The 24,053-nt window shown below is 30.7% G+C and overlaps 1 protein-coding gene across 3 annotated transcripts; it reads right to left on the bottom strand.

Annotated features, from left to right (window-relative positions):
- Positions 1-1,217: 1,217 nt before the first annotated feature.
- LOC108914836 (zinc finger protein 501) lies at positions 1,218-23,834 on the bottom strand. 3 transcript variants are annotated; one of them, XM_023456342.1, is made up of 9 exons: positions 22,927-23,138; positions 12,276-12,410; positions 9,371-9,514; positions 9,161-9,316; positions 8,446-8,784; positions 8,212-8,369; positions 4,118-4,453; positions 2,549-2,697; positions 1,218-1,381 (listed from the first exon to the last, which is right to left on the bottom strand). In XM_023456342.1, the coding sequence occupies exons 1-9, from the start codon at positions 23,062-23,064 to the stop codon at positions 1,338-1,340; spliced, it is 1,599 nt and encodes a 532-aa protein (XP_023312110.1). In that variant the 5' UTR covers positions 23,065-23,138; the 3' UTR covers positions 1,218-1,337. The 3 variants fall into 3 exon arrangements, with proteins under 3 accessions (XP_023312110.1, XP_018576254.1, XP_018576255.1); XM_018720738.2 differs by lacking the exons at positions 1,218-1,381; positions 22,927-23,138 and adding an exon at positions 23,764-23,834 and having other exon boundaries at positions 2,385-2,697; XM_018720739.2 differs by lacking the exons at positions 1,218-1,381; positions 22,927-23,138 and adding an exon at positions 12,798-12,887 and having other exon boundaries at positions 2,385-2,697.
- Between the last annotated feature and the right edge of the window lie 219 nt (positions 23,835-24,053).

Raw genomic sequence — 24,053 nt, 5'->3', positions numbered from 1 at the left:
CTAAATCGCAATATTTTTGCTTGGGGAATCTACCCCTGAATTTTGGCCCATTACCTCGGGACCACCCTGTATATGGTCTTCAGCTTTTTGAGAATTCACTTCCTGCATTAGGGCCTTGAACTTTCTATATAAAACCACGTTCATCCTGTCCAAATCGGCTAGTCCTACTCCCGACCACAGATATCACGTCTAATTTGTTTATAACAATCAAATAAGAACCGATAAACAAATGAAGATCGGTGGGGGTCCTTTACAGTTAATAAGAAGAAGAATGAGCTTTACCGCATCAAGATTGGCCGTTTCCACCACACGTAATATACGAAATACGATTATTTGTTAATAATAATTGATTATTTATAAATAAACAAATTAGCGCCGCATGAGACGTTGTAGACTTTGATGCACATGCAATTACGAAGAGAACGCACTTTGTCCCATCAAAATCGAACCTTCTTTATGCAATTCCGAGGTTCGGCCCTATTTTCGTCTAATTTTCTTGGACTAATATGTTCATACCGAAATACCCTGTATATGTACAGTTTCATTACAAAGGGACATATACATACAACCTTCTGCCAGGTTAATCGAGGTAATAATTGTTCATACAACCAAAAAAGGGATTGCGTGGTGCTGTTATTATGGTGTGGTAGGTAGATACGACCTTTTGTCGCAACAAACTTATGGTATTGGGTATCAAAGTTAGCTCATAAACCCAAAATGGTACTTTTATGGATACGTCCTTTTGGCAGGAAACCCTCGATATTGCTTTGTTTACTTTTTTTAGCTTAATTGTAATTGTAATTATGTTCATATTATTTAAAAATTACATTTTAATAAGACGTATTTTAGTTTTGTACTTTATTCCCTGTATAAAAATTTAAATTTTTGATAATGTTACTCTTATTCATTTCTCATGCTAAAACTTTTATAACATTGTTTTGTTTTTGTTTTTGACCCACCCTGTACAACAAAATTGAAGTTCGTCATGGTGATTCGTAATTTCTATCCAAGCAAAAACTTTTATCAAGAATACTTTTTTTCGTGTCTTTCACTTTTTGGTTCATTTGTCCTCTTGTAAACTCAATCCGCGGACATACTGTAGACATAATGTATCATATTTTTCGAAGGATAAGACGGACCTCTTTGCGAAACAATTCATAAAAAAACATTTTATTTATTTAAAAGGTCATATGTTTATATACTATGACTACTGAACCTCTAAATTGGTTTTATGACCCATTTTAATTTCATAATTAAGTAAGCTACTGCATTTTAAAATACTGACACTCATAGTCCTGACACCCCTTTATACAATTGATTTAATAAAATATACTTGCTTACATTAATTCTGCAACTTGTACTGTTTCGACTTTACCCAGATCTGTTGTTTTCACATCGATAGTGTGTGTTGCTAAATGCTGNTACCTTAAAATCTCCACCACTGGCACGTCCAATGAATTCGAGAAGGGTGCGAAAAAGTAGCTATTAATAGTGGTAATGTGTGTACAAAAGCTCAGTCCTGTAGTTCAAACGATTCCTAAGATATTGGCAAAAAACTAAAAAAAAATTAAAGTTTTGACACCGTGTATCTCGAAAACGAAAGCCCGGAGAGAAAAATGGAAGAGGAAAATCATGTTTCTTTTTTCAAGAGGAATTTACAGTTTTCCGTTGCGACACTTATTTAGGAACACCCTGTATATGTACAGTTTCATTACAAAGGGACATATACATACAACCTTCTGCCAGGTTAATCGAGGTAATAATTGTTCATACAACCAAAAAAGGGATTGCGTGGTGCTGTTATTATGGTGTGGTAGGTAGATACGACCTTTTGTCGCAACAAACTTATGGTATTGGGTATCAAAGTTAGCTCATAAACCCAAAATGGTACTTTTATGGATACGTCCTTTTGGCAGGAAACCCTCGATATTGCTTTGTTTACTTTTTTTAGCTTAATTGTAATTGTAATTATGTTCATATTATTTAAAAATTACATTTTAATAAGACGTATTTTAGTTTTGTACTTTATTCCCTGTATAAAAATTTAAATTTTTGATAATGTTACTCTTATTCATTTCTCATGCTAAAACTTTTATAACATTGTTTTGTTTTTGTTTTTGACCCACCCTGTACAACAAAATTGAAGTTCGTCATGGTGATTCGTAATTTCTATCCAAGCAAAAACTTTTATCAAGAATACTTTTTTTCGTGTCTTTCACTTTTTGGTTCATTTGTCCTCTTGTAAACTCAATCCGCGGACATACTGTAGACATAATGTATCATATTTTTCGAAGGATAAGACGGACCTCTTTGCGAAACAATTCATAAAAAAACATTTTATTTATTTAAAAGGTCATATGTTTATATACTATGACTACTGAACCTCTAAATTGGTTTTATGACCCATTTTAATTTCATAATTAAGTAAGCTACTGCATTTTAAAATACTGACACTCATAGTCCTGACACCCCTTTATACAATTGATTTAATAAAATATACTTGCTTACATTAATTCTGCAACTTGTACTGTTTCGACTTTACCCAGATCTGTTGTTTTCACATCGATAGTGTGTGTTGCTAAATGCTGATGTAGTGTACTTGATTGCGTGAAACTCTTGTTACATAGCTTGCAAGAAAATGGCTTCTCCCCAGAATGAGCTCTCATATGTACTTTTAAACTACTCGATCCTGCGAACCTACAAATGATTAGATTTCAGATTAAAATCAATAAACGTTAACTATTTCATACTTTAACTCTAAATACATTCATAATCCAATAATGGAAAAATTCATTTACATTTAATGAACTCCTAGGAGTCCCGAACTGAATTTAATGAATTTTTTATTAATTATCATTTTTTAATCAGTTTCTGGCTTATTTACGGAAATTATAAATGTGCTTAAACCATCTAACTGATATGAAATAAGTATATCAGATTTGTAAAAAAACGGCTGAATGAAGACTGATGACTGATAAAATTATTAATTATGGAAAAACCATTAGCAAAACAAAAAAAAATTATGAAAGTTAAAAACGCAGTTACAATCCCATCAAATTTTAATAAAATTCTACAATTGAGTAATTTTAAAACTAAATATATATGCTAACACTAATGCTGATTCTACAAAGCTAGTTTGGCTAGTATTAGTGGGAAGTTTATTTAAATCGTCTTTTTGTGACCCCAACAATCCGTGATCTTCAATGTACACAGAATGTTAGTCCTATTTTAAATAACGGATTGCAATATTTTCTTAGGGTAGCACTTTCAAGTAAAACTATTTAGACAAAAGTTTCTGGGGGGACATTCGATGGTGACCTTGATCCTGACAAAGATCAACCGTAGAGGCCATTTGAAGGTTAACTTGGATTTTTAAATATGATAGATATATTTCTGATACCGGAAATGGATAGAGCGGCATTTTTACATTCAGATGTGTCTTTACGTTATGGGTCAATGTGACCCTAAAGGGTTATTTTAGGGTGAAATAAGGTTCTGAATAAGATTTTGCTATATTTTTCGGGAAAGCACTTACGATGAAGGAATCTAATTGAAAGTTATAGTTTGATGAGATCTTACAATGATGACCTTGACCATGACCTAGAGGCCAAGTTTGTATAGTGATTTTGCCTTAACTTAATGGGGTGCAAACAGGGAACCTTCAAGCTTGGCCTCTAGGTCATCAAACCAAAACTTTTAACCAGAATCCTTCATCGTACCATCCCGAAAAATTTTGCAAAATCTTATTCAGAACCCTATTTCACCCTAAAATAAACCTATAGGGTTACTTTGATCCATAACAAAGACATCTGAACATAAAATTTTCTGCTCTATCCGTTTCCGGTGTCAAAAATATATCTATCATAACTAAAAATCCAAGTTGACCTTCAAATGACCTCTAGGGTTGACTTTTCTGTCAAGGTCAACGTCACCATCGAATGTCCCCCTCAGTACCCTACAACTTTCGTCAAAAAAAATTTTTCTTGAAAGTGCTTCACTAAGAAGATATTGCAATGCAATTTAAAATGGGACACCGCGTATAAATAAAGGCATTTTTATTATTTTAATAAAAATATTATTGATTGATTCATAAGTTAAACGTAGCTGTAAAACTTACTTTTTTCCACATACTTCGCAAGAATGTGGTTTTTCCCCTGTATGTGTTCTCATATGTCCAGATAAATGACCTGAAGAGGTAAATCCCTTATTGCATACACTGCAGACGTGAGGTTTATCACCTGTGTGAGATCTAGTGTGTATAATAACAGTTTCATGGCGACTAAATGATTTGCCACATATATTACAAGTATATGGTTTTTCACCAGTATGAATACGTTGATGAATAGTAAGAGTGTTTGACCCAGCAAATGCTTTCCCACATGTCTGACATACGTATGGACGTGCTCCTGTGTGTGTTCTCATGTGAATTCCTACATAACCTGATTGAGTAAATCTGAAAAATTAATAAAGTTACACTTAATATTTCAATATTATATCACAAACATCTGGCACTTAAACACAAAAAATCAGTCAGCTAATGGGCAAGTCATAATCCATAAAAAAAATTTATATTTGTTATTTGAATAAACTAAACAGGATGAATAATATCACCTGACTTGATTACAGGAATCAAACAAATAAAAGGCATCAAAAAGTTTTAATGCTGTATTCTACGCCTGTCATTTTGTGTGTTAATAACACCAGTTACCACATGGTGAAACAGAATGTTGTATTTTAACCTAACCTTAATCTTGTTTTAATGTTTAATTTTACAAAAATTTAATTGTCACCATGAAGGAAATCAAATTATAATTCCATACAAAATTACTAGTCACATGGCTGGTAATCATTTATGTACTGAAGTGATAATTTGCTCCCTGAAATTAGTGACTAGAACCACAGAATATATAGCTACGCTACAGAAGGCTCGTGCAATGTATTAAAATGTAGTCCCCGAAAAGAAGCCGGCTCTAAAATCCAGCTTCTTTCAAACTGCGCATGTACAGTAGAGAGTGCAAGTTTAGCTCCTAGCTCGTAGGTGCCGCCAGAGGCGAGTCGGATTTAATGCCCAGTTTAGACAGCGTTGCTGGATGTAAATTATTAGGATATTATCAAGGCAAATAAAGTTCTATTTGCCGTGATATTATACCTAAACGATGAAAAGTATTAAATAATATATATGTATAATATGCATTTCTATATACCAGTGACAACTGACATTTTTTAATTTACAATTAAATTGTAATTAAGAATATACATATGTACAAATAAAATACATACAGGGTGTCTCCTAAACACCCAACCCATAACTTCGTTATTTATAGTCCGATTTCAAAAAATAAAAAGTCAAATAAAGTGGTTCTAAATACAGTACAGAGGAAGCCGACCGCAATATTTTTAAACTTTTTTTTTGAAAAGCAATAATCAACTTTTTTTTTAAAATGGCTAGTTTTCTTGCATTTATTATTGTGCAGATTTTTTTTCTGTATACGATGATGTATAAAACATGGACTTTTGTAAAAGATAACATCACAAAAAAGAGTCAAAATGTTTGTCATTACTGCAGAGCTACTCCTATTGCGGATTATTGCAGATACCTGAATAATTCATAATTGGTAAATACTTATAATGATTAATGTAAGAAGCAAGGATGAGAGTTAGTAACGAATCCTGAAACAATCCCCGACAATATACAGAGTAAGTATTTTTCTGATAGTATATGCTCAGAAAGTTTCCTCCTTCAAAGCATAATTTACTCGTTCGAAAGTTCTTTTTAAAAATTGATTAAGTGCTCAAAATCGCCTGTTTCGTTTTTGGTGCGCCACTCTGCAACAAACTGAAAAAAAACATTTAACCGATAGTTTTTTAGAAATTCTAAAAATATTTAAATAGGTAATGAATAATAATATTTTTTGTCTTATATTATGTTAGCTATCTATGACGTATGTTTTGAGAAGTTCTATTAATTTGCTAAAGCGCGAGTAGTATACAGTACAGTATTAAACATGATTCTGGGTTAAAATTGTAAATCGTTGCACCTGCACTCGGCGCGCTGGATAAGCTAGGGCGTAGGTCTAGGGCCTGCATTCAAATGTTTTTATACAAATTTTTTTCACATAGCGGCAGATCATTTCATTTCAGTTTGTTTCACTAGTGTTAAAGTGCACAGACTAGAATATAATAACAATAATGGCTGGAAACAAGTGCCAATATTTTAATTGTGGTGAAATATAATAAATGGCTTATACATTGTGGTAAGTGTAAAATTCTTACATAAGTGAATAATACTACTGACTACATTTTTTGAATCCATAATTTTATTTTTGCAAATAATAATTTAAAAATATAAGATTGTATAATCCCACTGTCATTAATAATAATTTTTCAGATATTAATTTTGCTTTTTTAATACATGTACAGTCGCCGCAACATAAAGGTTTCCAACGTAAGAGGTTTACTAACTTTAAATGACCGATGCTCTGAGTTATTAATAAGAATTTTGAAGATTTACGGCTGTCAGTAATTGCTTTTACTTAGGAACATATAATAAAAAAATTGCAGACTGCATATAGGCAAGCGGTTAAGCTCTCATAATTTAAACAAAATATCGTTCTCGTTCTCAGTAGAAACCTTTATGTCGCGAGTGTACATACAACATAAATTACGATAATAATTTACTATATCATAAAATTTTCAAGTCTTAATAAAAATATTCTACCCTATTTTCGGTCGATTCTAGTTTTTCAGAAAAGTTCTCCGTTATGAAAAAGTTTTCTTAATAAAATTTTGACGTATCTTACACAGAACGGCATTTTGTTATCGAAAATATTCAGGCAGAAATTGAAAGTACGGCTGTGACACTGAAATTGTGTACACCCACCTAATTTTTTATTCGGAGAAACTTCTCTTAATAACATTTTGTCATATCTTATACAGAAATGCCACTTTACTAGTGACTGAAATCAAACTTTTCAAAATTTCCAAGGCATACTGAATTTTACGAACTTGAAATCGTGGCATGAATCCCAGAAGACCATATTGTAACTCTAAAATTTTTTGTCATTTACAAGAGTCGTTTCACCTCTCCGGCGACACAATGTATGTTTATTATTGCATTTTGATAAATATTTTATTTATTTTTCGTAATGATGTGGTTATGTGTTATGTGTTATGTGTACAACTAATTTAACACTTGCCACTTTTTATTTTATTTATGCATTATTCTTATAATGCACCCTGTTACCATTTATTTATTTATTATAATGTTTATTTTTGTTTTATTTGTTTATTTCATATATTTATTTATAATATATATATTTTTATTTATTTTCAGATTTGTGTTTTCATTATTTTCAAAACTCCTACTTTCTTGTATTTTATATATTTTTTTGTTTACACAAAAAGTTAGTAAAGACATGTTATAATTTTAAGTCGAAATTTATAATGTAGGTTTCGTAACTATAGTCCGTAGCTTCGTAGCGCAATTTCCTTTGGATATTTTAAGAAAACGCTTCGTTTCTGAGATTCAGAATGTTGAATTTAATATCTTCTAAATGCTGTTTTCTAGAAATTGAATTTTGGTACACCGTGTACTCGACTTCGTATTAACGAAAATTTAAAATTTACATATAACAGACATTATGGTAGAAAATATTAAATAAATTTTGTTTGTTTACGTTTATTTATTACAAGTATGTGAAACAATTCTTAAAATGTGGGGTCAGGATATCAGTAAACGCATTTTTAAAAGTTATTATTTTATTTGGGTAAATTTAAACAGTAACAATGAGTAAAGAGTACTTCAAGGATTTTATTTTTGTGTTTACTTTTGTTCTACACGTTTTATATTTCAAGGTTTCAGTACCTAAAAACGCCAGAAATTTCACTATTTCACGGCCGGGAATACGGCCGCCGGCCACCTTAAAATTCATAAACGCAACGCGCTTTATTAAGATAGAAACATGTGACAACAGCGGCAGTACCAATAAATGGTTGTCATGGAAACTGACGCGCTAGTCTGCTTCTTTGGAATACCGCTATATTCCTAAGTTTTGAAATTTTAACAAGTATGCATCGTCGCGCCATCTATCAGCCACATTAGGACCTATTCGCTAAATACATTCCCAAGAACCTTCTGTAGCGTAGCTATATATTCTGTGCTAGAACAGTACTTTTAATCCACGGAATGCTAAAAAGAATTATTGTGCTTACCCTTTTCCACAAATCGGGCAAAGAAAGGGTTTTTCACCAGTGTGAACACGTAAGTGTTTCTCTAAGTTACAAACTTGAGTAAAACTTTTTTGACATACTTCACAAACATATGGCCGCTCTCCTGTATGAGATCTAATATGGATTTTCAGACTTCGTGCCTTAAAAATTCAATAAAAGAATATATACTAATTTTCCATAATAAATCTTTTAAGCCACTAAAAAAAAAATATGTACCTCAACATACTGTTTCCCACAATAATCACATGACAATAACTTGTGTCCTGTGTGATACTTCATGTGCTTTGATAAACTGGATGCCCATTTAAAAGCTCGTCCACATACAGAACATAGATGAGGCTTGCCCTTTATATTCCTTAGTTCACCCGTATGCTTCTTTTTGTGCTTACTTAAATTTGAACTCTCAGCAAAAGACATATCACACTGATCACACTGATGAGGTTTTTGTTCCAAATGAATCTTTAGATGACGCTTTAAAATTCGAGCTTCGGCAAAGCCCTTATTGCACACATTGCAAATATAATCCAAATCTTTTGGATGAGTCATCATATGGACCTACAGGAAAATACAGTCAATCATAAGAACGTTTTGCATTTAATATTATCTCACAATTTCTAACTACAGTGTTACATTAACCAATTCTTAAAAAAAATTGACTATTTTTCATATTTGCTTAAAAAATAACACTAAATGAATTGTGTAAAAGATATTGTTTCTCTACTGTATAAAGGCTTTTCTGACTTGCATACAAAATTGATTTTTGCTGTATTATTTTTTATGATCTAAAAGTCCATCTAAAAATACTCATAGAGTTGAATAACCTTTGAGTAAAATAACTTTTATTAAACCTTATTCGCGTTGTTTAATTCTCGAAAATTTTTAGGTGGACTTTTAAGTTACGAAAAAAATTTATAGTTAACTAATTTATTACCTTAAGGTCAACTTTCAAACTAAATGACATATCACATTTTGTGCAAGGGTATTTTAATTTATTTTGTTCCTCTTCGTGAATATTTTCTAACTTTATTGAATCATTACTAGCATTTTCTTGCTCTGCAGTTTCTATAGTATATATACCTTCTTTAACCTATAAATTAGTTTATATAGAAATTTTATTTACAACACTGAAACATATATTTACATCAAGTTGATCATCCTCATACGTGACAAATTCAGAAATGTCTTCTTCAATTACAACATTATCTATTTGATCAGGAAATTGCAATTGTTCGGATAAATCTACTTTATTTTGTTGTTGATCAGCAATGGACTGGGCTAACTGTTGCTGAAAAAAATTGAATTTTGAAAAAAGAAATAACACTCGTATTGTTTTCAGTGGAAATATATACAGTATAAAAGATCTATCAACAAATACGGTCAAAAGAAATTGATTTAAAATATTTTCAACTTTGTAACCTCACCGCTAGAGGACATAACTGCTATAGTGTTACAGAAAATTGTTGTTTTTTCGAAATTTCGCATATATATAATTGTTATATAATTTGTTATTACCATAGCAACGACAGTATGAAGGACACCATCTTTAAATTTTTAAATTGTCAAAATTTTCAAATGCCTTAATCAATTTCAACAAACGACTGCTCGTTTTAAAGAATTATTAATAAAATTTATATTTATATGGGAATAAAAATATTTTCCTGCGCAACAGTAGATGACGCTAATTAGAAAAGTTTTGCAATTGTCTCAGTTTACTAAAAAAATTAAATGCAACGATATATCTATGTATAATATGTAACTTTTTTTCATGGCAACACTATAGCAGTTACGCCCCCTAGCGGTGACATTACAAACTTGAAAATATTTTAAATCAATTTCTTTTGGCTGAATTTGTTAATAGATTTTTTAGCACGTCTAGTTTCCTATATACAGCCGCTCCATACAGTTAATAGATCACCCTGTATAATCCATAGAAACAAATGTACTTATATCACTAAGAATTAAAAATATTAAAACCAATCTCTAATCTAATTTATATTTAACTATCTACACTTTTTTAATTAAATAAGTACTAGTACAAAAACCACTACCAAATATTTTTTTGATATCAGTGTTATTCATATAGAGGGTGTGCCATTTAACACTTCCGCTGCCAATATCTCCGAAATGAAGAAATTTATTTTAATTTCGGAAATTGGGGTTGTTAGGTCCCTCGTATAGCTTCAAATTGGAGTTAGAATTGTTAGTTCAAATCTTTCTGTATAGATGGCGTGGCGATACTTAAAAAATGTTTATTCCCTGGAGCGTGGAAATACAGTCAAGCTGAAAAATCGTTAAATTTTGAGTAATTTTTGTAATATAAAGTTTTTCCTTATATTTACTTGTTTTGGAGATATGTCGACTTCAATATGCAATGTATGATATTTATTTTGCAACAAAATATTCTTTTAAAATATTGTTACAATGGCTTTATTCATATCACATACTAACTAGCAAACGATAAGTTATAAAAAAAACGATGATCAACTACAGAAAAAAAATTGTACAATGGTAAATCTTATAAGGAGCAGAGACGAACCGTATTTTATCAAATGTTATTAAAAAAATACAGTCATAGGTGGCTCATGTCATTTGTTTAAAATAAAACAAAGACAGATGATACATATTAGTCTTCCAATAATTACAGTTTTATCAGTTTGTGTCTTTCAATTTAACTATACTAGTTATACGATTTACCATTGTACAATTTTTTTAAGTAGTTGATCATTTGCTTTTTTATAATTTATTGTTTGTTAGTTAGTATGTGGTGTGAATAGTCATTATAACAAAATTTTAAAGAATATTTTGTCTCGGTGTGATTTAGATAAAATAATAGATTTTCCTGTTATATCATACATTGCATATCGACATATCTTGAAAATAAGTAAATATAAGGAAAAACTTTATATTACAAAAATTACTCAAAATTTAATGATCTTTCCAGGGATAAATTTTTTTTTTAGTATTGCCGCGCCATCTATACAGAAAGATTTGAACTAACAGTTCTAACTACTGTTTGAAGCTATTCGAAGGATCTAACAACCCCAATTTCCAGAACTAAAATAAATTTCTTCATTTCGAAGATTCTGTCAGTGGGAGTGTTAAATGACACACCCTGTATAGTCTGTATTCCATAACAAAAATTTAAAATGTGAGTTGAAGGTTTCGAATTGCCCAAAGTGTATATAATGGATATTATTATTTTTTATCAGTTACCAATTTTATAATAAATTATTCAATGGTAATGGAAAATAGTACTAATGGTTAATTACCTGTTAATTGTTTTTTTCTATCATAACATGAGTGTTTCTGGATTAATTTGCCAAAGCTGGAATTTCAATTTGGGTGATTAAAATAAGAAAAAACGTTTTTTAAAAGTATGTTTGCAAAAGCTTTGTTTTAGAGATAGTGTTGAAATTAAAAATTCATATTTTTTAAAAGATCTCAAGTAGTTTGATGTATAGTAGGTAATGAAACATGGATTATCTAATTAAAGATAATAAATCCATTAAATTTGGTTATAAATACCAACCAGTGGTGCAGATTGATCTTTGCTTTTAAATTCTAGTGTAATTTTTAAGAAATATAGAAAATTTACATTCCAACATTTCAATAAATCTGAAATAACTGTAGATGTTATCGTTTTGTAAAAATAAATCCATAGAATTAAAAATGTCGCATTTTGTTAAGGGTAATAAAAAAATGTAAAATTACTATGATTTTTTTCTTATTTTAACTCCTCAAATTCAAATTTTAGCCAATTAATCCTAATACACTATTTGTAGAAGAAATAGTTTAATTTTAATCTTTGCTTTCTAAATAATGACGAGCAGAATCTACTCAAACTGCCACGTAGAGAATAAAAAAAACAGACATTTGAACACAGAGCATATACTATACTTTGTGATTTGAAATTAGAAAATATTTGCCATCAATGTTACATATGTTACTAAATTGAAAAATTTTCTTTAGAGTCCTCAAAAAATATGGCAAATAGTGGTGTTCATTTTTTCACTTACAAAATAACTATGTATTATAGATGACCATACCTGAAATTCTGGTGACAAGTACTGCCGTAATATATTATCAGATTTTTCACATTGCTGTTTAAAAGTATATGCCCTACTGCACTGCAGTACACATTGAACACACATTAAATTTGGAAATCCATCTCCTTCCGATACCTAAAATGAAAAAAATTTAAATCTACAATTTTTGTTACAGTAACAGCTGTAAAAATGTTTCACTTATTTTGGATATTTCAGGAATTATTTTTTTGACATTTCTAAAAACCAATCTAGTCAACAAAAACATTATAGTGAAAATAATCTACTTAAATTACTACCATTAGAATAATTTCAAGTAAGTACTTTGTTTTACTGAATTATAACATATTTTTGTTGACTTGATGACTGTCACCACTTTGCATGAAAATAAATAAAAAACGGTTTAGTAGTAGTAGCAGTAAATAGGGCGGTAAATTATCCTGGCAATTAGGCCATAAGTGGGTCCTGTCGGAACGCCCCCTCGTCTTAAGTTTATTAGGTCCATATATAAAGCTATGAGCCTACCTACTCCTCTGTTCACCCTCCAGTTTTGACCTAATATTTGATAGGCCCATTTATTGAGGGCCCCATTAATGCTACCCCGTGTGATTCAGGTCCCTGGCCGGGTCCTCTGGATCCAAGAGACAGGTATGAAAAAATTTGCGGTCTGACTTTTAAATAAAGAAATAATCAAAATAAGAAAGCTAACAAAGCACAAGCATAAAAAATGGTTTAGTACATCATCAGTGGATGAAATCTGTAATAAAATCAACCAAAATGCATGTAAAAATATTATGATAAATATTGTGTCAACTATCATTTTGTGAAAAAAGCGGTTAAAAATTGGTCCCATCATTGGAACCACCACTGAAAAACCAACACCAACAACAAAATTGGCCAACTTTTTAGAGGATTATGGATTTAATATTAAAAAAAAAAGAATGGAAATATTATACAGAAGCCATTTAGTTTATCTTACAGTTAACTAACTGGAAGATTAGAATGAGTTGGTGTCAGTATATTTTAATTGCAACAAATCACATTCTAAGCTTATAGTTAGTTAACTGCAAGTTAAACTTACTTTAATAATTTTGCCCTTATTAAAACAATGTCGAACAAAACTGCCAAAGTAATGCAAGATACGGCTAAAACAGAAGATTCAAACTCTTTAAGACATCAAATTTAAATTCACGAAAGATGCTAAAAACAAACACAAATCATAAGTTACCACAAACAAAATCAGAAAAGACAAAGCAAAGTTCCACAATTCTAAATAAAGAAGAAATCTTGGGAATGAGAAAATATCATATTCTGCTACTATATTGCTTCATATGAACTAGCAAAGCGTGGTGGAGAGAGTTCCCAATATTTAGTACCTACATTGTTTTAAAGATGAAAGGAACCATGCAGATTTGACTACTGGAAGTATAACCTGATATTCTCAAAAAAATCAGTGCAGTGCACAAAAATGTGCTAATAAGTAATTAATTCCAAATAATCAAAACCCTGATATTTCTCCTATTCAGGAATTACTATGTAAGCAGACTGCAAGCATTAAAACTGACAGGCTTTTTATAACAGTAAATAAAATAAAATTGGGATAAACTATATTCTTTAGGATGATACAAAAATATCCGATTGGGGTAAACATAATGTCAGAATGGGTGAAGGAATCTGTAAAGATTGCATACTAAAAAAATTAAACCATTCCCCATAACCAACCGCAGTGTCTCATCTTGTCAAACATATAACAATTACGAGTCACAGCTCATTTAATTAATTGAAACCTTACCTACAATTTGGCAATAAACAGCATTCAAATTTAAATAATAAACTATGAGAAAATGGAGAAGTAATAACTTTGTACACAACAGAACAAAATAATGTTCTCCACTCATAGAAGTATCATTTGTAGTAATTGTATTTTTCATACCTACTCAAAATTAAAGCAATTTGATTTTGATACTTATTTATTTTATTTTAAAATGAGCTAAGTAACCTTAATTAATCAAAATAAAAATATAATATTGAAGTGGTGTTTCTAATTTTAATTTTCTATGTCCTGATTTATTTAATGAGGATCCAGATATATAACTTGAAACCCCATTCTTGCAAGACATTCTCAAACAACTAAGTACTGGATATTCATTTGTATTCTATATTCTACGTAAAGATTAACCACCCTCATTACTTTTTTATTTAAGTAGGTATTGTTTGATTTTAACAAACTTTTTTTGTTAGGTCTCATGAATGTGCATCAGAGGTACATTCCACTTACTTCTTAGCCACAACTAATTTTTTGATGCATAAATTTAAGAGGTACTACCAAGGGAATAAAAAAAAATTACACAGATTATTACTCAGAGTAACCTGGGAAGTTCAGAAAAACTGTATAATGCCAAAACATTTCGTTCTTTAATGAAAGAAATATGAGTGAATTTCTAAAAACCTGTTCTTAATTATGTAAAACTGTATAGTGGATCTATGAAAACTGACGCTTTTTGTTTCAAGTCACTCTAAGAATCTGTTGGAATTTTTCCAAAAAAATGGTCGCAGTTAAACTATACAAAAGTTTTTTGGCTTTATCCATAGAATCTCACATTTGTTAAAATAAACAAATGAATGTTAAACAATGTAGAAACAAGACCCACTTCAATTCTTTTAAATGGAATATTTCATATATTTTTACGTGTTTGGAATACGGCGTTTGTTAAGTATGTAAAATACAATATTAGTAATTTATTATAAACTGATACCAAAATTGAAATAGTATCTTTTCAACCTCAAATTATTTCATTAAATAGATTTCAACTGGAATCTTGCTGTAAGTACTTTTCTTATTTAAATTAATGAATAACCAAATTGATTTTCCTTTCTTGCTGAAATATATAAATTTTTATGTAAGTTCTTTTCAGTCTCAGTGTATAACACATTCTAGTTGCGAATTTCTTTTATTGTAATTTTTGGACAATGTGTTATGTGAGTTATGAATTTTCTGTATCAGTACTATTAAAATAAACTGACTTTTGTTCCATTTTTGTTTAGAATAATTTTATGCACTGGTCAAACCAGGACTAATTTTTGTTTCCATTTTTTATCATGTACATTAGTACATTTTTTGTTTTTGTAATTAAAAACCTGTGACACTGTTTACACAAGTTTTCTGTTGAGCAGTTATACTTTGAAATAAATAAATAGTAATTCTTACCTCACTCCATAAAACATAATTTTATATACAGGGTGTCACCTAACGAATGTTACATACTTCAAGGGTATAATCTAGAACCCAAATGATGTCAATTTAACCAATCTTGCTTAAACAAAAAATGTCTCAAAAAAAGTTATGGGGTGTTCCTTTTATTTCTTGATTTCTCCTTAACTCAAAACCCAGTTAACCGATTTGAATAAAATTTGCTGTTGCTTAGTTTCTCTTCATGAAGTATGCAGTAGTGATTATGTTCCTATTTGGTTAAATCATACAGGGCGTTCATTTTACTACAACCCTTTGTGAATATTCTTCTGTAACTTTTTTGTACGTTTACATTTTTACACACGACTATCAGAAAAAAGAGAATTTTATTCTACACAAAACATATATACCTATCAAAAGTAAAAATTATGCTCGGTTATGAAGATATTAAAGAAAATATTTATTAACACATACCCCATATTTTCTGGAAATATTTACGTATAAGCAAGTTTGGTTAAATCGATACAATTTAGGTTCTAGATTATACCCTTGAAATATGTAACATTCGTTAGGTGACCGCTGTATACAAGGTGCTTCAGTATTAAGTCGATAAACTTTGAGGACATATTCTTCAAGTAAAAATAAGTAAAGAATATACAGGGTGGCCAAATGAAAACAAAACAAAGCATCAAGCAGGAACTGCATCAAGATTGTAGAAAAACGCTCAGACCCGTCGATTTTAGATTAAAGGGGGACATTCTTTGCTGGTATTTTTGACTCCGCCACTTTCACCCCCAAGCAAGGGTAAGCATCACCCCAAAATATTTAAATGGCATTGGGGGTTGAGTAATATTTCTTTTGAAAGCTCTTACAATTCTCTTTACAACAGACTTTAAATTTTATAATTCCGCCCAATACTTATTAAGAATTTTGATTTTAAAGTTGAAACTTATGTACAAACAATTAGTAACGGTAAAAATGTCAGTCATTCGAGTTAAGTACGCCAATGGTATAAATTTAGTATTTCTTGCGTTACATTGGTTTTTGGCGATTTGTTATCACTTTCGTAAAAAAAACACAATTGTAAAAAACAGAAATGAATGCTATACACACACAATGAACGTAAAATTAGTGGATTCCAAATTATTTTCTAGTATTATTTGGAAGCGTTGGTTGGTAGTTTATTTAATTGTGTTTTTGAAAATTAAACACTTTGGTTTATTCCATTGCGGAAAGGGTAGATATCATTTCAGCTCAGCTATTTAATGAACAACATCAAGATCGACATGTCAGGAGGAAGTATGTTCTAGAGTTAGTAAAAAAATTTCAGGAGACAGGGAACATAGCCAATAAAAACGAGAAATTGAAAAATCTATAGTTAATGAAGCTAGTGAAGTTGCAGTTTTGGGACAAGTTCATTTTGATCCTACATTAAGTACGAGGCAGCTGGCATTTGTGTCTGGGATCAATCGAACTAGCATACAAACCATTTTGAAGAAGAATAAATTCCATTCATACAAAATACATTTAGTCCAGGAACTTCATGAGGATGATTATGACCGTCGTTTGCAAATTTGCGAAATAATGAGTAAGCGAGCAGGGAACGATCCACAGTTCCTTTTTAACATCTGTTTTTCAGATGAATGCAGTTTTTTCTTGAACGGGACGGTAAATCATCACAATTGCCGCTATTGGTCCGATTCAAACCCAAGAGTTTTTCACGAGGTGCATACACAGCAACCGGAAGAATTAAATGTATGGGCTGGAATTTTCGGTGACCGGCTGATGGATCCTTTTTTTCTACCTGGTAATTTGACTGGCCAAATTTATTTACAACTACTGGAAGATTGACCCTGCCTTGACTGATATTGAAAATGTTCCAGAGTATGATGAAGATCATATGATTTTTCAACAGGACTCCACCAACAGGTGCTCCTCCGCATTATGCGTTAATTGTCCGTCAGTATTTGGACCAACGTTTCCTATGGAATTGGATTGGGAGAAGAGGCAGCATTGAGTTGGCACCACCATCACCAGATTTATCGCCCCTTGATTTCTTTTTGTGGGGATACCTAAAAAGTAAAATCTATAAAACACAGCCAGCGTCGCTGGAAGATTTGCGTCAAAGAATCGTCGACGAATGCCGTCGAATCACTCCGGAAATGCTTCGGAATGTGCGCGAACGTTTTGAACAAAATCTTTACTCTTGTATGGAAGCGGGCGGTCATCAGCTTGAACATTTAATCAACTAAGTAGTAAGTAAGCAACTAAACATAATTTGAATTTTAAAATGTAAATTTTTTTCAAAGTATTGGGCGGAATTATAAAAATTAAAGTCTGTTGTAAAGAGAATAGTAAGACCTTTCAAAAGAAATATTATTCAACCCCCAATGCCATTTAAATATTTTGGGGTCATGCTTACCCTTGCTTGGGGGTGAAAGTGGCGGAGTCAAAAATACCAGCAAAGAATGTCCCCCTTTAATCTAAAATCGACGGGTCTCAGCGCTTTTCTACAATCTTGACGCAGTTTCTGAAAATGGCTCTGTTTCGTTTTCATTTGGCCACCCTGTATATAAACATAGGGCCGCAAACGCTTCGTTTTCGAAATACAGGGTTTTAAAGATTCCAAATAAAAAGATATTTTTAATATATTGAAAGTGACTAGAAACATTTAAGTAAAACTTGGTGTGACTTATGATTTAACAATTTGCTGCAATATGTCTCAGTAATAAGTATTACTAGCCATCAGTGGTGGAGATATGAGTAGGCAGTTCAATTAATTTGGCAAATAAAGCAGTACCTACAACCCTGTACCCTGGTACAATTTTTGAATGCAATATTTTATTTTGGACAAAAATATATCTTGAGTTTTTTTTTGTGTTTGCTACCGTTTCACAGCGAATTCATATTATTTAAGTTCACCTCATAAACTTGTTAATGGCTATACTTACAAAAATATCTAAATATCTCATAATCTTAAGATATTATCGGATACGGATTGGCCTGTGGTAATCATATTACGTTGGACGCATGTTCACAGTATTTAAACAGCATGGATTATTTTAAATTAAAACTAATGTATATGAATTGTCAGTTAACAACATTCAAAATCTAAATCAATGAATAATCCGGGCATGACCAGAAATGACTTCAAAGAATTTGTAGATTTTTCATTAGAATTTGTCTACAGTTTCATTGTGTTCATTCCTACCATAGTTTCAAATATTTTTCTTCATTTTCTATTATTTATCTATCAATTAATATCCTACATTTATGTTGTATGCTACAGCTACTACAATCATTTTATTATTGATACGCATAGTTAATATGGGTAATCCAGAATTTGTATTAGGTAATGACATGCGAAGGTTTCACTAAATTAACCATAAACTTTTTTCACACATAATAGACAAATCTGTTACCTTGTTGATGAAATTAAATAAGACTAAGGCACTAATAGCAATGAGAAATTATTAATGTTCATAAAATGAAAATAATGAAAACACAATAAATTATAATTAAAAATGAAACATGAAAAAGTAATTTCAAAATGAAAATATATTCCTTAGAAAGTACTTTAATCAAACTGGTGGCCAACCGACACTGAAGTGGAGTTAATTCTTGACTTGCAAATACTGGTAACTAGTAGCCTTAAAACCTATTGAACATAAACATATAACACACCACAAAAGTGAGACTTCACTTATTACTTCACTTTTTTATCATCCCTATTATTTCTTGACATGCTTGGACTATTCTTTCTCTTACATTTTCGAGGGAACTAATAACCATCAATAAGTTTTGAGGTGAACCTATATTATAAACTGTACTTGCCATAAAACGGAAGCGAATATGAGAAAACCCCAAGGGGTAATTATTGTCCAGGTTAAAATATTACATTAAATAATGGTACCAGTTCTCATTTTTTACAAGGCCGTAGTCGTTTAATTGAACCGCCTACCCATATCTCCTTCACTGGTGGATAGTAATACTTTTTACCAATACATACATTGCAGCAAACTATCTAATCGTAGGTCACACCAAGTTTTACTTAATTAAATATATTTGTTCACTTTCACATTAAAAAGTTTCACTATGCTTATGCAATTCTAAACATCCTGCATCGTTTCTGGTAGCATATTTATATAATTTTTTTTTACTCATAATCAGAGGAACACGTTTTCAAAGTTTGTCTACAATCCTGAAACACCGTGCGTGCGTGCGTGGGTGCGTGCGTAAATAAAAAAGTATAATAATAATAATTAATAATATTACCTGAATAAATATTAACTGTTTTGAGAAAAAAGTGAAAAACAATTTATTCCCAAAAGCAGTGGCATGGACACGGGTAGTTTGAGGGATATAATTCTAGGAAACATGTTAAAATTCTAAATTTCTTAAACGTCCTAAGGGCCTTGCACACCTCATACACAAAAAAGGAATACAGTTAAAAATCAATAGGATGTAAATTTTTCGAGAAAAACGAAGGTGAAATATGTTGCTCACATAAAAGGGCATAAGCAATTTATATATAAAATAATAACATGTAACATAACATAGTAACAAAAGTATGTTACCATGGTTTCATAATTTGATAACATAAATTTTAATTTTTACGATATCAAAACAACTTTATTAATTTTTCGCATTATGTCATAGAATCAGTACAGTTGGTGGAGAATGTAGAATAATCAGTAGCGCCTCTTTACTTCCATACCAGGGAGGCCTTTTTTTATTATCCTTATTTTATGCTTTATGGTTTCACTGTGCAACCTCCACTTCGGGAGTTGCACTTTCAGATAAAAGTCAAAAGCCATTAATTTAATAAATTTTTACAGTGGAGGAAACCTCGTTAATCTACATATTTAGGTTACCTGGTAGTACAGTACTGTGCTTCATTTCTTTGTGTCACTTCTCATCGGAACACTTATATTTCGGAAGGCATTTTGGGATGGAAAATGATTTTGAAAAAAATTTTTTTACAAATGTTTATTAATTTTCGACGTAGAATCGAGATCAATAAGAAAAAGTATGAAATTCCATTTAAAAAAACTGACTTTCGGTGGGAGTCGGAAGTTGAAAATACCTCCAATCAATCCGGCATAGCCCATTCACTATTAGGAGGTATATTGAATTTTGCATTTTATTAGATACCCTAGATTTCAGAAGAGGTAGACTGGTGGTCTGAACCAGCATATATGTATGTAACTGTCTGTATATATGTAATTAGGGCTTAGTTTTTTAGGAGTAATACGTGTTCCCCTGAATACGAATCTGAAATTCTTTTTTAAGATCCAATATTTATCCGAAAAAATTGAAAAGTAATTTTTAAATTCCATAGAAAATTCAAATTTGCAATAATATTTGAAAATATTAAGTAAAATAAAACCTGGAATAAATATTAATAATATTAGGTATCATTACCAGAGGTACAGAGGAATATATTTTAAATAGGACATCTCTAATTTTTGAATTAAATTCAACTATTTATTAAATGTTACAAATATGTTTTATTTGTAAATGATAAACTCAAGACAATTTTATTGCAAAATAAGCAGACTTTGAAAAATCACTTTTGTGATGTGTGATTGTAGGTACTTATAAATTTTTTTATTAAATCATTTGGCATCTCCCCTTTCCTATAACACTGATAAAGCAGGTAAATTAAAAATACATTTTAAAAAATCAGATCTTTATCGTAAAACATTTTGTAAAATTTCAATGATGGAGCACTATAATTTTTTTAAAGAAACTAACAATTTAACTATTTACTATTTAAAAAGTAAACATTTTTCAAATAGAATACAGGATGTGACCCAGAACAAAGTGCTAAAATTTTGAGTACATGTTTAACTCTATAAAAACAACTATTCTTTTTTTTAAGAGTAAATTTTTTTTTTAATTAAAATTTTTGTTATGCGCTACTGAAGCACATTCAATAATTACCAAAAAGGAATGCAAAAATGTGAATTAATTAATGCTTATATGTAGTATCTAGGCAAGCAAAATAAATACTTTTTAGACAAAATTTTCTCACTTATTTGTGGAGCACCCTGTGGACAATCTTTATTACTTTTTGGTAAGATATTTTCTAACGCATTTTGTGTTAACTTTAGGGGGTTGTTCATTAGATTATTTTAAATTAAAAAGTTTTAATGAATTAAGGGTCTAAAGTCACCGATTTTCAAAATATAGGTTGCAGAAATTAGTAAAAAATATATCACAATTACGCATATACCTTTGGTCAAGAAGCTAAGAGATTCTACCTATAAAACCTCACAATTCTGACATCACCAAATATTTTTGAAATTAGATAATTGTATTTTTATATTCTTAACTTTAAAATAAACCTTCAACATGGTTAAATAAATCGAAAATAACTATATAAAACTACTTGTTTTACAAAAAATTTATAGGATTTTTTGTTGGAAATACAATTTTAAATGTGGTAAAGTTTCAATTACACACACACACACAATTATTATTACAATTCGTCATTAGAAGTATTTTTGAAAATATACATATGTATCTCTTTCACCAAACGTTGACAGACAGGGTGTATAATTTTGAGAAAAATAGCTTCTATAAAGTTCCCAGTATCTCGTTTGATACATTTCCTATACTTAGTATTATTGTTTGGGTACCCCAGCGCCCCTTGAAACTTTGTAGTATTCCACCAACACTGTCATTACGTATTTTGATGGACAAACATCTAGCAACATTTTCTGCTTTTTACTAGATTAAAGTATCAACAAAGTAATTTTGGCCTTGATAAAGTGGCACAATGTAAGTAGTCTTTCAAAGCCTTCCGATTACTCAATCTATTGAATGTTTGTCACCCAAGATCCTTGAATACCTGTTAAGTATTAATTGCATACAGTTTTACACTCAATATGCTCTGATATTTTCATCTTTTATTATTCGACTTGATAGTATACCTAGAATGAATATATTATACGCAGCAGCACTGAATGCAATAATGTAAATAAGTCGAAAACTTAAAATCGAGTATGATATATCTGTATGTTAATGGTTATAATATAAAACCATGTAACCCGGTCCAATAATTTTCTAATGAAAATGTATGTGAATTTTTCAAAAACTCGCAGAACAGTAATTCTTGCAATTTAATTATCGATATGAAGATAGATATATGATAATATTAATAATTGATCTTTAATAACCAATATGAGATTTTTAACTCAGTTTCCAAGTTGTATATAAAATAATTGTACTATTATTTGTAAATTTACTGAACATGTTATTTAGTTAATGTTTCAAGTTGAGAATAATAATTGAACGATTTATTTGAATTAGCTCAAATAAATTTTTAGAGAAAATTATTTAAATATACTTGACAATTTTTACTATAGATACCTACCAGTGAAGAGGCTATAGAATATGCCGAAATTAACAAAACAAATACTAGTATAATTTTAAATTACGTTCTATAAAACAAATCACCTCTATAGAAGCAAATGAATGTAACATTTCGTCCAAACAAGCTCCAAACAAAGGTCTCATGTCTCCTTTTTCTGTTAAACATGCTCGACATATTTTATCCAACTGCAATGGCGCTGTTAAATAAACGCTCATATCCATAATGCTTAATCAGAAAACACAAACGTTTAAGTTTGACACAAACGTAAGTCTACTACCACCGACATTCTCTTTATTAATATGGCTGAACTTTTCCACGAAATATGTCTCACAATCCCAGCGTTGAATGACGAATCTAAATAGATTAACGTATCGCGCAGTTTAACGTGAATTGAATTTTAAGTTTTAAGGACGAATTCAGAATCTTCCTAAATTTGCACTCACACCTCATACTCACCTCGACTACTGCATAGGTACTCAGATTCAGAATTATAATTTTTTTAATTTTAGACTTTTTTTTCCATATAAGTATATTTTTTTTATTTTCAGTGTGTCCCTGTTACACGTTTTTTTAAAAAACGCTTTCTCTGCCAGATATAAATGTTATTGACTCTCATTTCATATCCTACATAGAAAACAACTAAATAAGTACGATTTTATTTTATTACTTAGTATACGTAAAACGGTTTAAATAAAGATGGAAAAATTTTTCTAACGAGTATTTTCTACAGATAAGCAGCAGGTAAAATGTTTTACATTTTTTGTACAAAATATATCCATAACTTGGGCTAAGGTGCAAATGACCCCGCACAAAATATATGGAAAATGGTCTTTCGGTAAATCTTGCTGAAATTTTGCAGAGAGGTAGGTCTCAGCTTGCCGAACAAAAGTCTCAATGACACCCAGATCAAAAAACCTCACCCAAGGGCACTGTGCGGCTTGAAATATACGAAAAAAGGTATTTCGTTGAATCTTCTAAACACAGGTCAACATTTGATCTACAATGAAACACCCAAAGCGGTCTGGGTCCTTATAGAGTATTTGGAATCGCTGATTACGATGAATAGGTCAGTTAAGCAGTTAATGTGCTCCAGCACATCAGTCATTTCAAGGTCTTTTGAAGGTCAAGTAGAGAAATAACCGCCGAAAAAATCTGGAAAAATTCATACATATGTTTCCGCGGTCCCTAATCACGAAACCCCGCAGCTACT

This window comes from Anoplophora glabripennis, unplaced genomic scaffold (genome assembly GCF_000390285.2).
Source record: "Anoplophora glabripennis isolate ALB-LARVAE unplaced genomic scaffold, Agla_2.0 scaffold1267, whole genome shotgun sequence".
Lineage (NCBI taxonomy): Eukaryota > Metazoa > Arthropoda > Insecta > Coleoptera > Cerambycidae > Anoplophora > Anoplophora glabripennis.
The sequence above is the reverse complement of the archived record's forward strand: the minus strand, read 5'-3'. Positions and strand labels throughout refer to the sequence as shown.